This window comes from Galeopterus variegatus, unplaced genomic scaffold (genome assembly GCF_000696425.1).
Source record: "Galeopterus variegatus unplaced genomic scaffold, G_variegatus-3.0.2 Scaffold911, whole genome shotgun sequence".
Lineage (NCBI taxonomy): Eukaryota > Metazoa > Chordata > Mammalia > Dermoptera > Cynocephalidae > Galeopterus > Galeopterus variegatus.
In genome coordinates, this window is record NW_007727022.1 from 178,125 (window position 1) to 199,873 (window position 21,749).

A 21,749-nucleotide genomic window follows, 5' to 3' on the forward strand; every position below is an offset into this window, starting at 1 on the left:
AATGAATATTATGATTTTGTTAGACAGAATGTAATTCATCCTCTCCCAGTTCAACATAGGGCCTAGCTGTCTTCCTAACTGTAATATTTGTACCTTAATGTATAGTTCTGTGTTGGACCCTGAGTCACCTGAAAGACTGATGGATTTAAGTCTTGTTACTACCATTATTACCACTGTAATTATTTCCTTATAAATGAATTTCCCTTTTCTACTATACCTTTAGAAAATGATCTTGCTTTTCTTTTGCCATCATATCAGTAATAATAAACTAAGCCAAGAATTTATAATTGCTCTTCACATATCCTCTGTGGAGTCGTTAAATAGAATATGATGTTAATTTTCATTCATTGCACATGAACAAGAACAAAACATTTCTGACTATTTGAACCCACCTTTTGCTGCACATTATGTCTCCTCTAACAGTATACCACACGGTCCTCTATCATATGCTCTCTAATGTGCTTTCTAATAAATAGAGCTAGCTAAAAATACTGATGTCCTTCATTAAATGTAAAATGATCATTTTAACTGCTCCTACTCTGAGTGACCGATGCCTCACTTCATCAGACCTATTTAAGCAGAGAGAGAGAGAGAGAGAGGATGAGTGGATCATCTGTATTTCATTTGGTGGCAATATGAGTAGAATTTAGTCTAGGAGTGATTCTTTAGCCATCTCATTGTTTCCTGAAAGAAGTATTATTATCTTCAGCATATGTAGGTGGTGATGTGATGGGCTGTACAGAAATAAAGGTTTAATCAGACTAATGAAGATCTTACTTCATTAGTTCACTTGTGACAAAAAAAGTGGCCTGATGTCAGAGGTCTTCTTAGCCTTTTCTCTCCTTTCAGTCAGTTGAATCAACCAGTCAATGTTTCATATGTAATAGCTCCTCCATGTACAAATAAGGATTTAACAAGCCCCCAGAATGCATGACCAAATTCTTTATTAATTTTTTTTTTATCCTGAATTCTGCATATTTTATATATATGGAAAGAATGGAAAAAACTCAGGGCAAGAAGTTTAACATTTTCTTGCAGAGAAACAAAAGCTGTTAAGGTACTTTTCTACTGACTCCCTTCCCCCAAAATCATCACATTAACTAAATAAGTCTAAATAAAGTCATGAGTTCAGTCTGCCACTTACTCAGCAAACACTGACTACCTGTTAGTACCAGGCCCTGAGGATATACAGTACAGTGGTGAACAACCCATTTATTGTGCTCAAGGAGCTTAGAGTCTAGTAGGAATGGCTGCATATAAATGGGACATGGAAATATAGTGTGATACGAAAATGCACCTACCCCTGTACTGGAGGATTCTGGAAGTTCTCTCAAAGGAAGGGACACTTTTACAGTATTTCACACTTTCCCCAGAGTTTTCACATATGTAATCTCACTTGTTCCTCACAAGGCTCCTTTGAATTAGTCAGTTCCTTATCACTACCACCTCTTTGTGAATGGAGGAAGAGGTTCAGCAGAATTCAGTGCTGCACGAAGCCTGTATGGATAGTAGGGCTGACCCGGGCCTTCAGTCCCAGGCTCTGACTCAAAGGTTAGTCATGAGTGTGTGTATTTGGGGAAGTGGGGGAACTTGGAAAGATGAGAAATAGTAGCCTGATATTGTGAAATCACTGTGCGATCATCTGGGAATTTGCCCCCGATTCACTGCCAAGTTTCAGAAGACCTGGAATGATCATTCCATACTCAAATAGCCTAAGCACAGGTTCAAAATACTTATTTTCCCATTTTTTTTAAAATAGGGAAAACAAGCAAGTATAGAAGAGAGGCAATTAGCATGATCACTCAGGCCAGCTTTCATAATTTTGGTTTTCATTCAAAATAGTCACATTTCACATGTTGAAAGTTTTTAGGCTTCTCTGGTGGAAATCATCTTCCGACACCGTGATTCTTAAAAGTTACATATTTTTTTTCAACCTGATCGTACTTAATGTCTTTTGACTAGAGATAAGACAGATACCTAGCTTTGGGCCTTCAGTGAATCACCATTCAACTTTCCAGTCTTTTTGCTCAGATCAGATTGTTTTAGAACTTGCTCTTTCCTTCAGTTGTCTCTTTTGCATGAGAGGGAACTTGCCCCAAATATTACAGAGATGCCAGACTTACAGAGAATTACTGAATCAATGTTTCTGGAAGAAAGAATTCTTGGGGTATGAATGAGATTCAGAGAGGACGGCTGTGTTTCCCATACATCTTTCTGGTATTCAGTGTGGAAACTGTACCACAGACCACCTGGATTTGAATGGATGAGATTTGGGGCTGTTTCCCAGTTTTTCATGCCAGATGAGGAGGCAGAATATACTGAGGCCTAGGAGACACGCTAGAACTGTGGTGACACAGAACCACTGGGCAGCAAGAGAAGGCTGGGATAGAGCAGAAATGCCCTATTATTAGGAGGAATTCAGGTTTGGAGCATCTAACCTGGATATAGAAGTTGGCCTCTGTGCAAGCAGCTGGGTGGTCCAAGATAGGGTGTCCAAAGGGTGTAGCAGGTTCAGGCCTGGCATTCTGGCATACCCAGTCTGTTAGGTGGGGGCGGCAACAAGGCATTCTAGGCTACAGGCCAACTCAGAAGGCAGGCAGGCCTGAGACTGGCATTCTGAGGTCCAGATCCCCTCCAGCTGCCGTTCATAGGAGCAGTACTCAGTCCTGGGAAAGAAGGGGCTGGGGAGGGAGGAGAATGGAGATTCCCAGCCAGCTTATGGTCAGGGTCAAGTTATGTATAACTTATGCGTGACTTCTAGTTAGGCCCAGAAGGGGACCAAGGACGGAGCAGGAAGTAATTCATTGCTTTCAGCTACTTCCGCCTCGCCCCAGGAAGATTTCAGGTTAGCAGCCTGTGACGTTATCACGAAAAAGCCTCTCCGAGCGCCCTGTCTCGGGGTCTCAGAGCGTGTTGGCCGCGGGTTCCGCACAGGAGACGGGGACAGCGCACCCCCTCGGGCGCGGGGCCGGCGTGGGAGTGACCTCCGCCCCAGGCTTCACGCGGAGAACCTTGTTTGTATTTCTCCACCCCTCCCGGAGGAGACTTTCCCTTCTTTGATACATAAATGTTGAGAGAAAACAAACTGTCCCGTGAGCTTTCGCTCGGGGTCTTTTCCACTCTCGTTCTCTGGTCGCACAGCCGGGCCGCGCCTGTTCGTTGTGAATTTCCCAATTTCATAGAGTGCACGGTGGTCGCAGGAGAGGGCACCTGCCTCCCAGCTTTCCTGTTAGCAGAATTTCAGATTCCTGACGTGGAGGGACACTTGAGAACCATTTGTGTCAGGCCGGAAAATGTTTGCTTTGTCCTTCTTTGTGTCCCAGGAATGGACGATTTTGCCATTTTGTAGGTGCGAGGCCCTGAAAGCAGGAAGGGGCCTGTAGGCCTCTAGTTAGGACAGGATTCCCCTCTGCATTTTGATAGCTGGTTACTCAACTTCCACCCCCCAAATAAAGTCCTTCTGTATGATTTTCTCCTTTATTTTTTGGAGGCATATTCAGGAAAATTTCCTCATATTTTGCAATGTGCCCATTTTTGACTTTCCAGAGAATTAGAGCTGACATCCTTCCATTCTTGGGAACTTTCTCCGGATCCATAAACACTTGGCATTTGTTTTTTTTCCTTGTATATTTCAGAAGTGGTTTTCATATTTTACCTTTTCCCATTCTCTTTGACTAAGGTTCAGTCACTGCCACCTCAAGACTGCATGCTTCAGTGTCTTTCTTCTTTGACTTCAGTAAAAAGATTATGACTCAAGGAAGGTTTGTGAGCCCACGTTATGGGTCAGGCTTGTGCTGTCTGTGGACAGCATGCTGCCATGAGAAAGGACAGTTACCACTGTTGAAGATCTTTCAAGAGGCGAAAGAAATGCACTTTGTTATCTAATCTTATCAGGTTAAAAGAGAGGATAGTCTAGAGTGGTTGGGAGTTTAGCCTTAAGTCAGACCTGGGTTCAGATCCACAAGGAGCTCTATGCTCTTATCTGACAGCAGCCTTTTTCCTTATCTGTGCATTAGGGATATGGCAAGGATTAAATAGACAATTCAGGAAAGCACTTAGCAAGGTATATGATCTCTGTGCAGCTCATAATCACCAGTTAGTAAATATGAATTTTTCAGTACATTTTATACATTATTCGTGTTGACAGTGGAGATTCATGAAGTGATAGAAACTTAATCAAATGCGTTATTCACAGAAAAGAAATTATTCCAAATTTATTTCAACAGGCTGCCAATCCCTGACTTATAAACACCCAAATTATGAATGACCTACATATATACACACAGATGTTCATCCTAGATTTTGAGAGTACACACGTAAAAAGAGTTTCTACAGAATACAGATACAATGTCCAAGTTCATCTGGTGTCAATCAAAAATGATGTGGTCCAGATAAACAGAATCCTACTTTTTTAAGTATTACAACTTTTAGAGATGCTTTTGATGAAAACGTTTCAAGACTACACATGCACTCTGCCATATCTTATTATAACAAACATTATGTTTTTATAATTTAAAACCGTTATGGCACTGTGGACACATGAGTTATGGCAGGGTGCCATATATTTTGTTTACACAGTCTCTTAGGTGTTGACAGGACTGTTTTCCCCTATGCTAAAGGGCTCTAATGTGCCATACTTTGCTTCACATTTTTTTTTTGCCTCTCTTATCACCTTAATTTTTACAAAGCTCTCAGCCTGCAAGCTATGGGGCCAGAAACCAGGTGAGCGAACTTTTGAGAACTGCATCTCAAATAAATATAACTATTTTCTGATTGAGGATAATATGGTCACTTCTTTGTAGAAAATATATGAGTTTTATCACATATAATCTACGGTTCTAATCTAGTGGTTCTCAAACTTGGCTGTAAATTATAATCAATTTGGGGGTTTTAAAAATTACTAATGCTGGGATCTTATCCCCTCACCTCCCAGAATACTCATTTAATTGGTCTCAAGTGCAGTGTAGGCATCATGATTTGTAAAGCCACCACATGATTATATATGTAGCCAAGGCTTACAGCCATTTCTTCTACTCTGGATGTCAGAAACGTTTTTGTTTTGAATTCTACTTTTCAAGTATAATCTATATAATTGAGTTTGTTGACAAAATGACCTCTTAGATAAATAAATGCTATTCTGTCTGTATAAAAGTGTATGTATAGACACACATACATACATCACAATAAACACATATGCTGAGTACTATAGAAGTTTAAAAGTAAATTATAATGCAAGCTTTTGGAGACACTACAAAAATAAATGTTGTCTGTATGTGCATAGATGTGTGCGTGTACACTCACAGGTATGTGTGTGGGTGTGTTGTGTGTCTGCCTGGCTATGAGATCCCATGTGTGGCATACGTTTTGCTCTTTATTTTTTTAAAAAAAATCTATTTTCGTGGTCATATAGAACTTTGCAGCCATTCATTAATATATGACATATATATTTTGCATTATTGAAATAACTTTTAAAAATATGCAAGGTACTCATTCCTAAAATGCTTTCTGAGATGTTGATTCAAAATAAAAGTTTATGAGTTTTATACTGTTTTACCTTTGCATTTGCAAGTGTATTTTCTTAGAAAAAGATAGGGGATTTCCATTTTGTTTTACTGCTAGTGTAAATATATAGATTTCAGTAACATCTTGCAATATATTCACATCCTGAAGTTTCTAAGACTCCATTAAGAAGTTATGCTGTTTTTGCAGGGATTTTCCATGGTGTTTAGTTGTAGAAAAATGCTGAATGGATGAAAAATGAGTAAAATCTGTGTGTTTTTTTCCTTTCCTATTCATCATTGCTGTTTGTCCTCTGTGTGTAGGCAACTAATTTGCTGTTGTTCCCCTGAGGGGAATTCAAGTCAAAAGTCATATTGAATTACTAGAAGAAGGTATTCCTATCTCAAAAGAACAAAGTACAATGATTTAAGAAAAAAAAAAAAACTTGGAAAAATTATCCAATTTCTTGTTTGTGTCTGTCCACGGTACTCTACTTGTATGAACACTTTCATGAAATACATCTTAAATAAATCATAAAGATGAATACTGACCAATTCCAAGTGATCATTTGTACTTTCTATGAATTTAGCAAGTCCACTATCTTCCTTTAATCTCATCAAGTGCAAATTAAGATTTCAACAAAATTTTTTTGTGTGCTATAAAAATTCAGTAAATATTTTAATTCTGGGTCTCAGTTATTTGGTTGATTTTGTTCCATATTTTTCAGTACATTTTATACATTATTCGTGTTGACAGTGGAGATTCATGAAGTGATAGAAACTTAATCAAATGCGTTATTCACAGAAAAGAAATTATTCCAAATTTATTTCAACAGGCTGCCAATCCCTGACTTATAAACACCCAAATTATGAATGACCTACATATATAAACACAGATGTTCATCCTAGATTTCTTATGTGTATTCTCACTGTTACATTCACAGAACCTGTTTACCATTATGACAATTTCTATGAAAAAACTTAGTGTTCAGAAAACATGGCTTTCCAAATCTAGGCAGGGGTAAATGGAGAGGAGGTGGGGGAAAAGGCCCGATATAATGATCAATTTGGAAACTGACGCTGGGCTCTTTCAAAAGAATGACATCAGTTGATTTAAAAAAAAAAAAATCCCAACACAACCTGTAGTTTTAAAAACCTTTACTTACTGCCTTACCTGAAATTCTGCCATTTAGAGATTCAGATTAATTTGCATTAATAAATCTTCTTTTTAAAATGCCAACACTTCTGGGAAGGTAAGGAGGGCATTAGTCATTTTTTCCTAATCTGAATTAGTTCTTTCAAATTGCTTTCTACTTAACATCTGACTTAGATGAACGAGACTGAAAGGGTGGACATTCTGATTATTGGGAGATGATGAGGGTGAATTCAGAGCAGAAGAATTGGTCCAGGTCAGGTAACCAGGGTGGGAGGCTGAGAGCCTCTTCAAGGCACTGGAGCACTTGGAAACTCCAGGAGAGGGATGCTACATAGTGGAAGAGGGATACAGAAAAGGAGATGCTAAAGGCAATTATACATATTTTAATGTCTTCCTGTGCTGACTCTATGCACAAGACCCCAGGAGAGGGATGCTACATAGTGGAAGAGGGATACAGAAAAGGAGATGCTAAAGGCAATTACACATATTTTAATGTCTTCCTGTGCTGACTCTATGCACAAGACTATGAGGAGAAAACTGTCCTCCCTCTTATTCTTGCATGTTCTGACTTCCTGCACCCAGGGCTTAGATGTTATTGGAGTTTCATTCACTTAATGAATTACTTTGGCTTTGCTGAGCTGGCCTGGGGACCTAACACCATTCATTACTTGCTTCTATGTGGAAATATGTTCTAAAAGTCCAAGAGAGCTACTTCCCAATTAGTGTCAGAGTGTGGTCTGTGCCTAAATTGGGGTCTACCTGAATGGACTCATTTCTTCCCCATTGTCCCTCATTCTTCAACCTTAGTTTGGAGTCGGGCAGTTTGTTAGGTTGAACTAGAAAGAGGCACTGGGCAGAGTAGCTTTATTTGCTAAAATGTAGGTAATATTAGGGCATGCAGTAAAGAAGATGCTGATGACTCCACAGAAAATACCCTGCCAGGTCACGACTCTCAGAACCTAGGGATCACCCACGTGGTCCTGTATGGTCTCAATCCTCCTACCTCTCCAACCTCATCTGTTCCACCAGTTTCCAGTTCATGGTTGTGTCTTGCTTCCTTCAGTCACATGAGGCCTTTGCACATGCTGCTGCATTGTCTTGAAGGCTTTCCCCTGCCCTCTGCTCTGTTAGGCTGTGCTCTACACCCAGGTGACACTTCTCCACCATTCAGACTTCTGCTCAAGCTCACTCCAGCTTAAGTCAATTCCCTGTATCTCATACACTCATAGATTTATACTTCTTTCTGATTAAGTGCTTCAGTTTGCAATTGTACATTTATTACTGTGATTATTTTGCTTAACATCTGTGCCCTCGAATTAGATAGCTCTATAGAAACAGAAACTCACTCATTCTGACTTTGTTCATCATTTGTGTCCCTAAATGTTGACATAGTGTTTGAGACATAGTGGGAATTCAATACATTTTTGTTCAATGAATGGATGAATAACAAGAGTACATGGGTATGCAAAAGATGGTTACAAATACAGAGCTTATTTTCAAATGCTGCATTTTACCCTTTAGAAAAGGAGCGAGTACATTCATAGGAGGAGATACTTTCTCCAGGCTCTGATTCTCCATTTCTTCCCTTAGGTTTCTGTGATGTTAGGAGTCAGTCAAACAGCAGAATAAGGTTGTGAGCTCATTCCCTGGTGGTTAACTATTAACAGTTTCTTGTCACTATTTAGCAAATCTAAATTCAACTTGAAAGGAAAAGCCTCATGGCAAATCTCTGTGGAGCCAACCTTAGGAAGTGTATCGAGTCATTTGTTTTTGTAAGTGCCAATAATATGTTTACTTAAAGTTTGGCTTATTCTTAATTTTCCCCCCACTACTGTTAGCTCCATAGTTTCCATCAATACCACAGGGCGTTTGCTAAGCTCCTTCTAGAATTTAGCACTGCCACAGCAGGTACCCACAACTAACTCCTTATTTTGGTTTCCAAAGGAACCACCTCAAAATTTTTAGGAAAACTGTGGGAGGTAAAACAAAATATATGAGAATGTGCTCTCCTTTGTGGTTTTTCTTTGATCAATTGGAAATCACTTTGAACTAAAAAGAACAAGGAAACCGTAAGCACCTAAGGATGAGAAGAGATACAAAAAGGAAGGCCAATGAGTTAACAGACTCCCAATTAAAGTCAAACTTACAAGTTCACCATTGGATTTACACCATTACATATTTGTATATTGGCTGCAGATTTGGAGATACATAAAGTATACTGAGTTTCTCTAGAAAATGTGTAATAAGACTTAAAGATTTGTGTTATGATTTCATATATCTTTCAAAATTATTTCTAGTGTCTACTAGAATACTATGACATTTTAATCTGTAGTACAGTATTAGATACTAAGGTCCTCAGATAACGTGTTGCTGGAAAATTGCTGAGGCAGGTGTATAGGAATGCTGTGGGAAAGGCTGATACAATTACTTGAAAAACCAAAGAAAGTCAGGAGCTTTAGAGTTTTTTATTTAGCACCAGATATTTAAAGTGTGGGTCTGGAGTTTGAGCTTAGGATCAAATTGTCTGCTGAGAGACAACTGAGTTTCTTTGCTATGGTAAAACTGGGATATGGTAAAAGAGGGGAATATGATTAATTCATTGGGAAAAAAGTACAGAAAGAAACAAATAGCTTTTGCTTTATTATTTAAACTTGAACTCAGGAAAAATGCACAAAGAGCAAGAAATCTTAGTTAGGTAAATCATTTAAAATTATACTTGCAAGAAGTAGTGGTATATTTCTGAAAGGCTGCGACATATATTATGAAGAATTCTGATACCATAAGTCTTAGTCTGTCTTTTGTTCAAGATGAGCTTAAAGGTTCCAAGGAACTGTCCTAGCTCTGGAGGATGCATTTCTTTTATGTTTTCTTGTAGCTGTTTATTGAATTTCATTGGTGAATATTTTTCAAGAGTTTAATTTAGATATATCTCAAAAAGAAATGTAACAGAGGGAAATCAAAACTATGGTTTTCTCCACGCAGTAAAGAAAAAAATGCATTCATTATTCATTTATTTAATAAGCAATGAACAGACAGGTTTGTATTCTGGACATTAGGGTAGTACCGGTGTTAGAGAACAGAGAGGTGTATGACGTGGTTCCTGCTTTCACGTATTCTATAATCAAGTGTTTATTCATTTATTTAATAAGCAATGAACAGACAGGTTTGTATTCTGGACATTAGGGTAGTACTGGTGTTAGAGAACAGAGAGGTGTATGACGTGGTTCCTGCTTTCACGTATTCTATAATCAAGTGGAGTCAACATATATGGAAATCAACAGTTCCAGTACTGTGTGTGTTAGGATGGAGGAATAGCAGCGGAAGGCAAACCATACAGGGGTAGGTGGTAAGGATGGGGAGTCACTAAGTCAGCAAGAGTCTAGCAAATGCTTCTTATAGGAGATCACAGTTGAGCTGAGCCTTAAAGGTTGCCAAGATTTCTCTCACATTGTTGGGGGAAGGAAGGGAAGGCTGCTACAGGGAAAGGGATGAGCATAAGGAATTGCAGAGAGGTAGGAGAGAGCAGTGCAGGGTGTGCTGAGAACTTCAAGTAGGCTCGGGACTAGGCGTGGGGCAGTGAGTGCCCAACATAGGGGGACTTGGCAAAAGCTAGTCTGGAAACATACCCAGGGGAGAGACCAGGAAAGGCCTTCCATGCCAGGCTGGAAAGTATGACCTTTATCCTGAAGGCAAAAGGTAGCCATAGAGGGATTTTAAGTGCCAAGGTGATGTGATCAGATATGGGCCTTAGCAAAATCATTCTGGCAGCTATGATGCATTCTAAATGAAGACAGAACACCTCCTTAAGACCTCTGAAGTATTCTAGCTGGTTCCAAAGAAAGGGATGTCTCTGATTCTCACCATTTATCCATTTCACACGTAAACATTATCCCAGCTGACTTCTGGCTGACTAGACACAACCATGATCTGGACAAATGGGTTTGGGGTAGTTTTTACACTTGTTTCTAATATCCCTGGACATCAGGCACACCCAGATAGGCCACTGTATAGGAAAACCAACCTTTTCATATTGGTGGGATGTTTGCACCTGCAGCCACTGGAAAGGCAGGAATGTTCTACAAACTATTTAAGGGGTGAGAAGCCATATTCTCTCATGTAGATATACTTTGGGAGAAAATATACAAGAGAAAAAAGAATGCTGTACTTTCTTTATGTTGACAATCAGAATATGCAACAATATTTCTATTTGCATGAAAATTTAGCCACCTTACAACATGAGCTATACGTTCATAACCAGGCTTTTGAATTGACCATTCAAACAACCTTCAAGGCACGATAGATTTTCCTCAGTAAAAAAAGACACAATTGTAAATGGCCTTGGTTTTTGACTCTAGGTACACTTTGGGAGAAACACTCTATTCCTAAACACTAGAAGAGGAGAAAAATAAAGGTTAAAGAGAGGATATGGCCCAAAACTATGGAGTCTCAATACAAAATTGTAGATGAAAATGGTCTCGAAGCCAGGTTGGCTTCCAGCTTGGCTTCAAGCAAAACAAGAGGGTCCATAACCTCACAGGTTCATTTGTCCTGACAGTTGAAAGTTCATCTCCCTAATTAGGAGTTTTACCTCTGAGTACCCTAGACAGACAACTCATTTTATTTTTATCTGGTTGCCCACTGACACTGTAAGTTCCCATCAGTTGCGATGTAAATCTTAGGTGCTTATTGGGGTTTTGTTTTTGCCTCATTAAGAGTAAGTTTTGGGGAATGGCAGCTCTGGGGGAGAAAGCGAGTTGGTAGGGAGAGAAAAATGGGAGCGGGGCTTTGACCTGCCAGAGAGGAGCCCCTGCTGACATGGTCAGTCTGACCCATTGAATGCCTTGAATACGATAAATGCTGCTTTATCCTGCCTTGAAAGGCACGAGATAGCACAGTCTAAATGCCTGGGCATGCTTAAATAGGCGACTCGGGATGTTTGAGTTGAGCATGTTTGAAATCTGAGCTCTCTGACAGCCTGGGAGCTGCCACAGGTCACCTGCCTTGCTCCGTAGGGACAGGCCCAGGTCTCACAAGAAATTGTCCATAGACGAATTGTAGTACAAATTCTTTTCTTTGTTGGTTGGCCTCTTTCACTAGACCATGGCCTATAAAATTTTGTAAAAACAATTCTTAAATATTATTTGAAAGGGCAAATGGCCCACGCTGAAAGGTTTGACAGTTTGACGTATAGTGCATGGTTTTGATAGCTCAGAAACTGAAAAGTGTAGCCAAGATTCTCTCCCTGCTTGTTAGAAGCCTGGTGTTTTTTAAATAGTGTCTTGTTGCTGTGCAGAGTTCCCTTGCTCCTCACAATCTGACAGGCAATGAGACTGCTTCAGTGATCTTAAATCCTTTTAGACTAATTTGTGAGAGAGCAGAAAAATAGCTAGCACCTTCCAGTCCAGCATCCAAAAAGCACAGAACCAGGTATTACCAATTAAGGAGCCATTCATATCAAGGATAATCATATCAAAGCAGATCACTTTAGAGTCATCTGATAATGCCAGAGCCTGTGCCTAGAGAGAAAGGAGCCCACAGTTGCACTTCAGTGAGGGGGAAGGAAGGGATTTGAATGGCCTGGGCTCATCAGAGCTGAGGAAGTTGCGGGGAATGGATTTCGGCAATAGAAGGTTGCAGAATGTGCAGCCAGTGTGCGCTCAGTGCCCAGCCACCCCTCTGCATAGCCAAAGGCCATTTGCAGGAGCCTCTGGCCCCTTAGTCACTGGCCTACTAGTTAATTGCCACACGGACTTCATGACACATGGGCAGATAATATGACATTTTCAGTTTCTGTCACTAGCAAACGCCACAACGTTGCTTGCACTAGTTGCTAAGAAGCTGTCAGAAACCATTAGCAGTTGGCTAAAGTCGCCCTATGGCATTTCCTCATAGCATCAGCAAAACGAGCATAAATCACCCACTGGAGCCTACTGCTATCCTAATGAGGCTGTAAGCTTGTTTATGGACTAGCATCATTTTTATGATTATTTCCACCTTTTCAGTTTGCCTTCATTTGGCGGCAGGAGAAGTCAGCTCCAGGAATGAAGTCACTGCTGACATTTTACAAATGTGCTTCAGAGCTGCTGCCTGCTGCCGTGTGGTCGGCCGGCGGTTCTCCAAGTTTGTTTAGTGATCTTAAAAATAAAAAAAGGAAATAAATCCTCCAGAGACTGCATAGAGGTGACTGTATCAAATTGCAGAGTGAATGGAAATGCTAAAGGTACAATTGACCATTTAGATTTTCCTCTGAGGTTGAGACGTTTTGAGATCAATTTTCAATTTTAGAAAGTGGAAGAGGTTAAACAATTTATTAAAATCTATGAAAGTGTTTGCTTTTAGAATAGTCTGTTTTATTATGCTCTTCTCCTTCTCCATCTTCTCCATTTCCCTAACTTGTGTCGGAATGGAGCAGGGTTTATTGTTTTAGGCTTTTCTGAACATGCACCAGTATTTACACTGGATTGAAAGCATTTGCTTCCAATGAAAATCTTGTCTTAGATTACAACCCAGCAGTGTAATTTCCCTCCCAGATGGGAGTAAAGTAGCTGTATTTGCCTAAAAACAGTAGGAAGAACAAACTGTGCATTAAGCCAAGGCTGTTTTTGGCTTGAGCTAATGATGTAATAGAAACCTTTTATTCGGGAGAGGTCACTGCCAGGGACTGAAGGGGGTGATCTGGCTCCTGCTTGAAAGGTTTCTCCATTGTATCTACATAAGTCTTCACTTAAAAAATTCTGTTCCTAATGCTTCTGCTTTCATACAGCAGAAATAAACAGGAAAGGTTCTGGTGAGTGTTACACATGGAATGCAGAAAGCCTTCCTCTCCTAATGGAGTATATGATTCAGGTGCCCTCAAGGCACGCTTTCAGGAATTCTTTTGCCTGAGGTAATGGGAAGCTAAGGTTGCTTTAAGGCCTTGATTATCTATTGATGCACAAAGCTGGAAAAAAGTCATCTCTGCTGGATTATAGTAGATATTTCCATAAATTATCAATGAATTCTCTTCTAGGCAAGCACTAGGCATTGCTTGCTAAATTAATCTGAAGGGGGTTGACATGGATAAAAAGGCTTTTTTTTTTTTTTAAGGTGGAAAACAATCATGGAGAGGTAGTGAAAAATAGTATTGTTAGGTTAGAAGCTTTTCATTTTTTAATCAATAATCAACTAATATGTTTCTTTTCCTCAGTTACCTTTTGCATATTGAAAGTAAATTAGCCCATTGAAATTTTAAATGCTGCTGAGTTGTTTTCTTTTCTCATGTTTCTTTAATGAATTGTTATTTTATATGGTGAATTGCTTCTCTGAATAAAAAGCCTCTTTAAATACTGGACTTTCAAAGAATTTATTAGGCAAATCCAAGGGGACTTCTCATAAAACACTTGGTTATGCAAATAAAGAGTTTGGTGAGATGGAAGGAGCGCCAGTTTAGAGATGTGGGTGTCTAGGCAAGTACAGACTCCAACAGCTCCATGCCCCCGTGACATTGTGCCAGTCGCAGAACACAGCACTCTTTTCATTGATATAATGATGACCTTGGAGTTGTGGGTCTTCAGAATGCAAGCTATGATTCTGTAGAACTTTAACAAAATATATGGATTTTTAGATACCATAAAATTATGGATTTTAAATTAATAAAAGTTGAAACTCAGAAAAGTTCTGCAAAAGTTTTGCATTTGTGGCATATGCTGTAATAATAGTAGAAATGTTGAAAGTAGTCTGTTTCTCACCCATTAAGGTTTTTAAACCTTAGCTCAGTTCACATCAAGGCAGTTGAAAAAAAATATTAAGGGGCACTTCTCTCTTTTTTGATGGTGGGAAGTGGTGGGTTTCCTGAGGGAGCTTTTAGGAACAATTGATTAGTCACAACATAGCTATTATAGATTAGACTGAAATAACTGAAATCGAAATAGAGAATTTGTTTTGTATGTAGAACCTAATTAATATGAAATGAGAAATATAGAAATTCTTGAAGCCATGTAAATAAGTCTGAAGCTAATACCAAAGTACAGTCACCAGGAAACTTGTCTTACCAAAATATCAGGTTCCTTGGGCCACGTAGATTGCTCTCCAGTGACTTACTTAACCCAGTAAATGTGCTCTTGGGTGTGTCTCATTGCTAATCCTGGCCTCCATAGCTCCTCTTTCTGGGCCCACATCAACCTGCCTGCTTCTAAAAGCCAGTAGCGCCCACTGAGAGCTGGGGCACCAGGTAGGAGTGGTGGCTCACTGGAGCAGTAGGTGTAACAGAAGCTATGCTACTTTTTAGTGTAGCACATTTAGTTCATTATTGTGTTCCTTTTTGTCTTTGGTGTTAAGACAAAATATACCTACTTTCCATTTGTACCTTGTGACTTATTTTGGGCAGTGTGATTGTATGGCCTGAAATTCCCTTTCTTTCTTATCAAACATGACATTATAAAAGGAATACTACATTTTTTATTTCATTGAGTCACAGAGTCAAAATATTTTCCAGAAGAAACAATCTAAATGTTGTTACACAAATCAATAGAAAAATAGGATCTAATATAGAGGAATGGGTTAGCAGGTGACTTTTCAGTGAGAAAAATTTAAATCTAGAAGAAATTTGAGAAACCATCTGGATTATTAGTGTAATACAGTTCCAGTTTACCATTACTTTAGCATTACTTTATTTGATTTAAATACTAATTATTTTCTAACTGAACAACTATGTCAGGGGTTTTTCTCTTAATAAACTTGATGCTCTCTTTCTGTTACAAGAAAGATTATATTCTGTTTGAAGCATTCCTGTGTCAAACTGCTTATATGATGGATTAACTACATTTCCCCATCTTAGTTTAACCAGTCTTAAGAAAGATCACTTGTGGAAATAACTGTTATCTTAAATGCATCTGTTCACAAGTTGACGTCAGTGAGTATATGTGGGATTTGAATACCCTGGCAGTGACAGCACCATTTCTAATGGTTGCAACCATATTTACCTCCCCAGTAGGAGTTAGACTTAACTTGTCTCAGCTATATATATTGGTATAGTTACCATGGCAACAAAGCCACTAAGGAGATTGGATATTTCCCTCCATTCCCTTTGACCTTTAGAACTGTTCTTTGGAAGAAGTTCTTTAGAGCTGACTACTTTTGACCCTAGGCCTTGTTCTTTCTCTTTGTCTTGGAAAAAAAAAAAACAGTACCAAAGAAACTATTAATCATTTAAATTGCTCTTTTGGTTTTGTTTATATCCAAAGGCATTCTATTTGAATAAAGCATGTCAAGGTAGCATCAGTCAAAATTTGATTCACTATGTTTGCAGGTGATGGCTTGGACAACAGTGTAGCTTCCCCCAGCACAGGTGACGATGATGACCCTGATAAGGACAAAAAGCGTCACAAAAAGCGTGGCATCTTTCCCAAAGTAGCCACAAATATCATGAGGGCGTGGCTGTTCCAGCATCTAACAGTAAGTGGATTCTAAATGACATATGTAAACTAAATATAGCAATGAACCAGTTTTGATAGAAAAAGAAATGAGAAAAAAATGATCCCGTCGGACTTGGAATATTTCATAAATCACTGTGTTCCCACAGTTTTTACAAAAGTGTTAGCACTTGTTTCCAAGGTACATACCCAAGTGAGGAGTTTAATTTGAAGACCGCTATTGCAATTTTGTTAACATTCATTAAGTTATAAGGTTTAGGAGTTCATGTTCACTTCTGATTTTAATATGTATGTTAATGATGTTGCTTTTCTAAGTGATACCCTTAAATACTTAGAACCAGTTGAGAAGAAAGTAAGACAAATCCCAGACAGAAAGACTTAATACCTTCCAATGCTTCAGTGGACCTTTACAGCAAATGGTCCACAAAAGTTTAAATCATGTTGTGATGGCAAGATGGTCACATAATTTGCTTTTAAATGGTTTGAATGCGCTGGCTTGCATGACAACAAGTTCACATGAGTCAGAGCTCCACAGTGAAAGTTGTCCCCGTATTTAAAACTGTAAAGGAAAACAGCAATATAGAGTCAGCTCTTCCTGTGTAGTCCCTTGTGACTTTTCAAGCAGAGTAACAGTTTATATTGTCTGTGTGAGTATTGCTGTTTTCACTGCAGGAATCCTCCTGGAGATATGAGAAACTGGAGATTTGGGGCTTTATGTCACTGGGGGATTTGTTTTGTTTGGTTATTGTTCTGAATGAGTTTCATGTTTGAAATATTTATAATGATAATATCTTGGTGGATATTTTTGTAAGTGCATACTGATTTAATGACATCAAAGGAAGAAAATTTATGGATAAAATAATATTTTAAAAAACAGCAAAATTGTTGACTAGGGGACTTTCAATATTAAGAACAAAAGATGAATTTAGACAGGTTGGAGCATAGCTACATAGATAAATAAATGTTAAAAACTCCTGACCTTTTTTTTTTTAATGTCAGGAAAATATTTGATGTTACTATTTTTAGCCCAGTTTGCTTTTCTTAAAGTCATTTTTTCCCCTAAATATCAAAGTTAATTTTGCATTGTCACAAACATGTCCACAGCCTGTTGACCCTCTCACCGTGGCCCACTTTCAAAGCCATGTTCCTCAGTGAGTTGTGCTGGTACAGGGAGACACACTCAGGGGATGTCTGAAGGCCATGTGGCTTCTCCTCTGGTTAGAGGCTGTGCTTCGAATAACACTCAAGGGTATAAATTAATCCAGATCTTTCCAGTGTCACTGAATAAAATAAAAACTGAGGGCAGCAGAAGTAACTAAAAAAAAAAAGTTTCCTCCCTTCTCCTCTTCCCATTGTGATTCTAAACAGTAACTATACTATGCTGACAGTTTGTGAATAAACTCTAGGAGTTGGTTAATGCTGGAAGTTAGCTGAATATTTAGATTGTTTTAGTTGTTATAATTTTTAAATCCCTATTAGTTTTTCATAAAATCTGATTCATGTACCATTACTTATGTGACACTTGTTGCATGTAAGTAGATATTTTGGGATCTGCCATGGGCATGTTTCCTATTGAAGTTTATCAACCACTTGTGAATGGGCAGGGGGAGGAGGACTAGGGTCTTGAGAGCATATCATGAAAAACAAATAATATGACGTTCAGATAAGAAGTGACAATTGGCTAAAGGTACTGATGCAACTCTGCTGGTACTTTCTCACCAGAGCTAACCAGCTCACCTGCTCTGGGGATGGATGAGTTCCAGTGAGGGGTGAAATCAGCTTGGCCCTGAAATCACAACCAAACTATTTCTATTTCCTATACCAACAGAAAAAGTGAATAGATTTCTTCAGCCCCCTTCTCAATCTGCAGTGGAGCTTTGGCTTTCTTTGAAGCTGAGGTGCCCCTGAATAAAATATTATCAAATATTGATTCAGACAGATTCAGGAGAGAGAGAAGCAAGTTGTTTTATTCATCCTCCAGTTTTCCTAGGTTGTACCCTTGTGAAGACCCTTGCAGAGAGCTATATTATCTTCTTAAAAAAACAAAAACCAAAACAAAACAAAAATAAAATAAACATTCTAACAGCCAGCATGATGTTACCTGCATTGCAATGCTTATGTGGACTATGCATTACTGGGGCTATCTTCATAGAAATTATTCATGAACTGCCTGATTTCTTGAGGCTTGGCTAATTGTCTTCAGTTTTGGGGTCTTTGCTGGCCTGTGCCACTGCCCTGGAAGGGGAAGCCCATTCGTCCGCGGCTTTCTATGAATGCTCATAGAAGTTGTGATTTGGGTTGGGCATTTCTACCCTCCTTACCCACTCTAATGCCATCTGCTCATACAGAAATATTGATGGTGGTAGTGATCTCTAAAAGGCTAATTGCTCTTATAACATCATCTGAAAGGTAAAGTTAGGAGATAAATCTAAATTTTTCAGCCCTTTCCTTCCCCCGATAAGAAAGATTCCCTGCCTCTTCTGTAATCTCAAGAGCACATAGGTCCCCAGTTAAAAGGAGCACTCTTCTCTTTGTTTTGTTTTCCTTCTTGAAGGAATGCATGGACTTCTTAGGTAATATTTATAGTCAGGAGCTAATTCTAATAATTTCTACGGAAAAACCTATCGAATTTAAAGAGAGTTTTGTTGTCGTTTGTCCAGTGTAAGTAATTACTGACATCTCAGTACTAATCCATTAGTAACTTTATTTCAAATTCTAAGAGGTCTTCAGGGATGCACAATTCATCAGGAAGACTGTATGCAAATTTCAAATGATCACATTATTGCTACGTGATTAATACAACTTCTCTAGAAAATCCTTTCTGAAATCTTGCTAGATATAAAAGAGCAATTGAAACTCTGGCTAATTAAAACAATAGCAATAACAATTTATTAGCAAATTGTAAATTAATCTTTTTTAAATGCCAAAAGGCATATTTTAAAACCTCATGCACCTTTTTCAAAGTAAATTGCTATTTTTTTTTCGTTTTAAAATAAGTGGATTAATCCTTTCTTTGGGTTTATTTGGTTAAATTTCGCCCTTGAAAGGGTTTTCAAGCATTTGTACGTTAGAGGAGTTGAATAGGCCCTGAATAAAAACCCTTTCTAGATTTGCACCCCAAAGAATAAGAAGAAAAATGTGCCGATCTGTAGTTATCCACAGGTAGATTTAATCAATAGCACATTTTACTACTCCAAAGAGAGAACTAAAGCCTCATTCGTGGACTCACAGTCTCTACTAAGCTAAACTAGGCATACTTGTGTATAATGAAAACAATAAAAAAAAAAAAAAAAGGAAACGAGTTTTTAAACTTTGGTGATTATGGGTAAAAGGAAATTTCAGTGAGGTAAATTCCCAGCTTAGACTTAGTTGAACATTTGCCAGTGTCGATAAGTAGAGAAGGTCTCTTAAATGAAACTATTCTCCGGAATTAAAAAGAATGACTGACGTGATTTAGATAATGAGATAATTAGAAGGAAAATAAAAGCATTTATTAATAGAAATGCTTGCATTTGCCTGAAGATAAATTATTGCAAACAATTAAAAGTACTTGATATTTGTGTATGAGTCACTCTATACTCAAAATCAGTTCAGGGGCATGTGTCACATCAAGGTTTCTTTTTCCCTCTTGAGAGCATTATTCCAAATGCAAACAGACTATTATGTTATAGTCCTTAAACTGGATGTGTTCTGCATATTACCAGTTCTTTTGCTACAGTGTTACAGAGATGTGTCCAAGGGTTTAGTGGAAATGAGGAAAAGGAATAAATATAATGTTTAAGGTAAAAATCAAGGGTCTTTTTGTTTTTTTGTTTTCCTACCCTATCATATTGCAGTTTTAAGTATAATCTAAATACAAAAGCAGTTAGTGTGGTTCTTATTTAAAATATGCAGTGACTTTATTTTCCTGTATGGAGCTGCTTTGTGTCCTAGGAATACTGGAAGCTAGGGAGAGTGGAGGTAGTTAAAACATGTACCTACAGATTCAGGTGAAGAAAGCATTCAAGGGTCAATATTTGACATTGACCAGTGGGGGAGGTGATCCTGAATCTGAAATGATTTTCTTTCACATTCTTCGCAACTTCTCATCCTTTCACTGAATTTGAGGATCCCATTGGTTAAACCTTATTATAGAGACAAACTTTGTTCTAAGTCAGATACACATATCTGGTATCTTTCTTTCCTTCTCTCTTTTTCTTTCACTTTTTTTTTTTTTTTTTTTTTTTTTTGGTGAACTTCTAGCCTAGAAAATATTTTGTGCGTGTGTGGCCAAATTTATGTCTCAATTTCTGATTTATAAGACTTTCCTCTGATTGTGGATGAAGCCAATGTGAGGAGTTGTAGAATCTTCCAGGTTGAGAATGGCGTTTCCATAGAAACACTATTAGATGAAAAGTGCCCTGCGGGTCCGCCAGTCTAAGGACGCAGGAAATAGAATTGAATTGGGAATTGAATGCTCTAGAAGAGACAGATGTTGTTTCATTGGTTTTGCTTTTGGTAACAAGATCTGTTGGAGACATCTTAGGGTCATATCTATGCTTGCAATTTTGGAAGAATTATTCTCTAAGCATTACAAATTATTACAATGAAAAAGTACTTCTAATCGGTATCCAGATAAGCCATTCTGTTGATCAAGGTTAGTGAAAGGTCAAAAGGCAGATAGAAGGACCTATAGATAGGCGCATAGGTGGTAGATGGAATTTTCTGTTTTTCTTTCTATTCCTCACCTGTGTACTCTGGCAGTTTTAACAGTGGATATTTTCACTGTGCCTTATGGGCTAGTGTCCCTCAGCTACCAGTCCTGATAGATGTGGGGGCGATCCTGAGAAGATGGAGGGGCAGGACAACTAGATTCTCACATTCTCGCCTGAACTATCAATCAGGGTAATACAAAGTATTGGAGAAAGGCAGTCCTTTCTTCAAAGTAGTCCTAACCTACCTTCATTTCCATGTGCCTCAGCCAAGGGAAGGGGTTTGATTCCTTCCTCTCTATGTGTTATCTGCAGATATTTTATTAAATTAAGACACTTGACAACTCGTATGAAGGAATGAGAAGATTGTTTCCTTTCAGATATCCATGTACCATATTGCAAAGGAGCTCTCTTCCATATATAGAAAGAGTAGCTTTTTAGTCATTCCTTTTCCCTTACCCTGTGGTTGCCATTCACTTTCACCTAGCCGAGGCTAGGACCTAGCCCAGGCTTGAATGACAAAACCCTTTGTCTTAATTTTAAAAGATCTCTGCTACCTTGAAGATGGCATATTTCAACTTTGACTAGATAAGGACCCTGACTATTTTTCACCCAAGTGGGAACCATCTGTCTCAGGAGGGAAATAGAACAGGGGAGTATTGGAGTGCCCTAATTCCCTTGTGATATACATCATATAAACTCTGTTTTAATAATGCAGCGGGTGGTTTCCAGATTCTGGGGCAACTGCCTTTTTCTTTTTCTTAGCTGGTTATTGAAATCCTAATGGGATGGGTGATGAATTTTCTTAGGTCAGGTAAACTGAAAAGGCTACAGCTGGAATTCTTCACCCAGAAGAATCGGAGTTAATACTAATGATCATTGTGAATTAGAAGATCAAAGGGGAAGCACCAGTCTGTTCTCCAAGTTGTTGCCCCAGAGGCCATTAGTGACCTGGCAAAGCTCTCACCCAGCCTTCTCCGTGCCCCCTTCCCCT

General features: G+C 38.7%; 1 protein-coding gene across 4 annotated transcripts in view; it reads left to right on the forward strand.

The window, feature by feature from the left end:
- The window catches only part of MEIS1 (Meis homeobox 1), a 130,111-nt gene that overhangs the window by 56,236 nt on the left and 52,126 nt on the right, over positions 1–21,749 (forward strand). For all 4 annotated transcript variants that reach the window (XM_008573364.1, XM_008573366.1, XM_008573363.1 and 1 more), the window contains one exon: positions 15,941–16,086. In XM_008573364.1, coding sequence (XP_008571586.1) covers positions 15,941–16,086 — 146 coding nt within the window. The remainder of the gene's footprint in view (positions 1–15,940; positions 16,087–21,749) is intronic.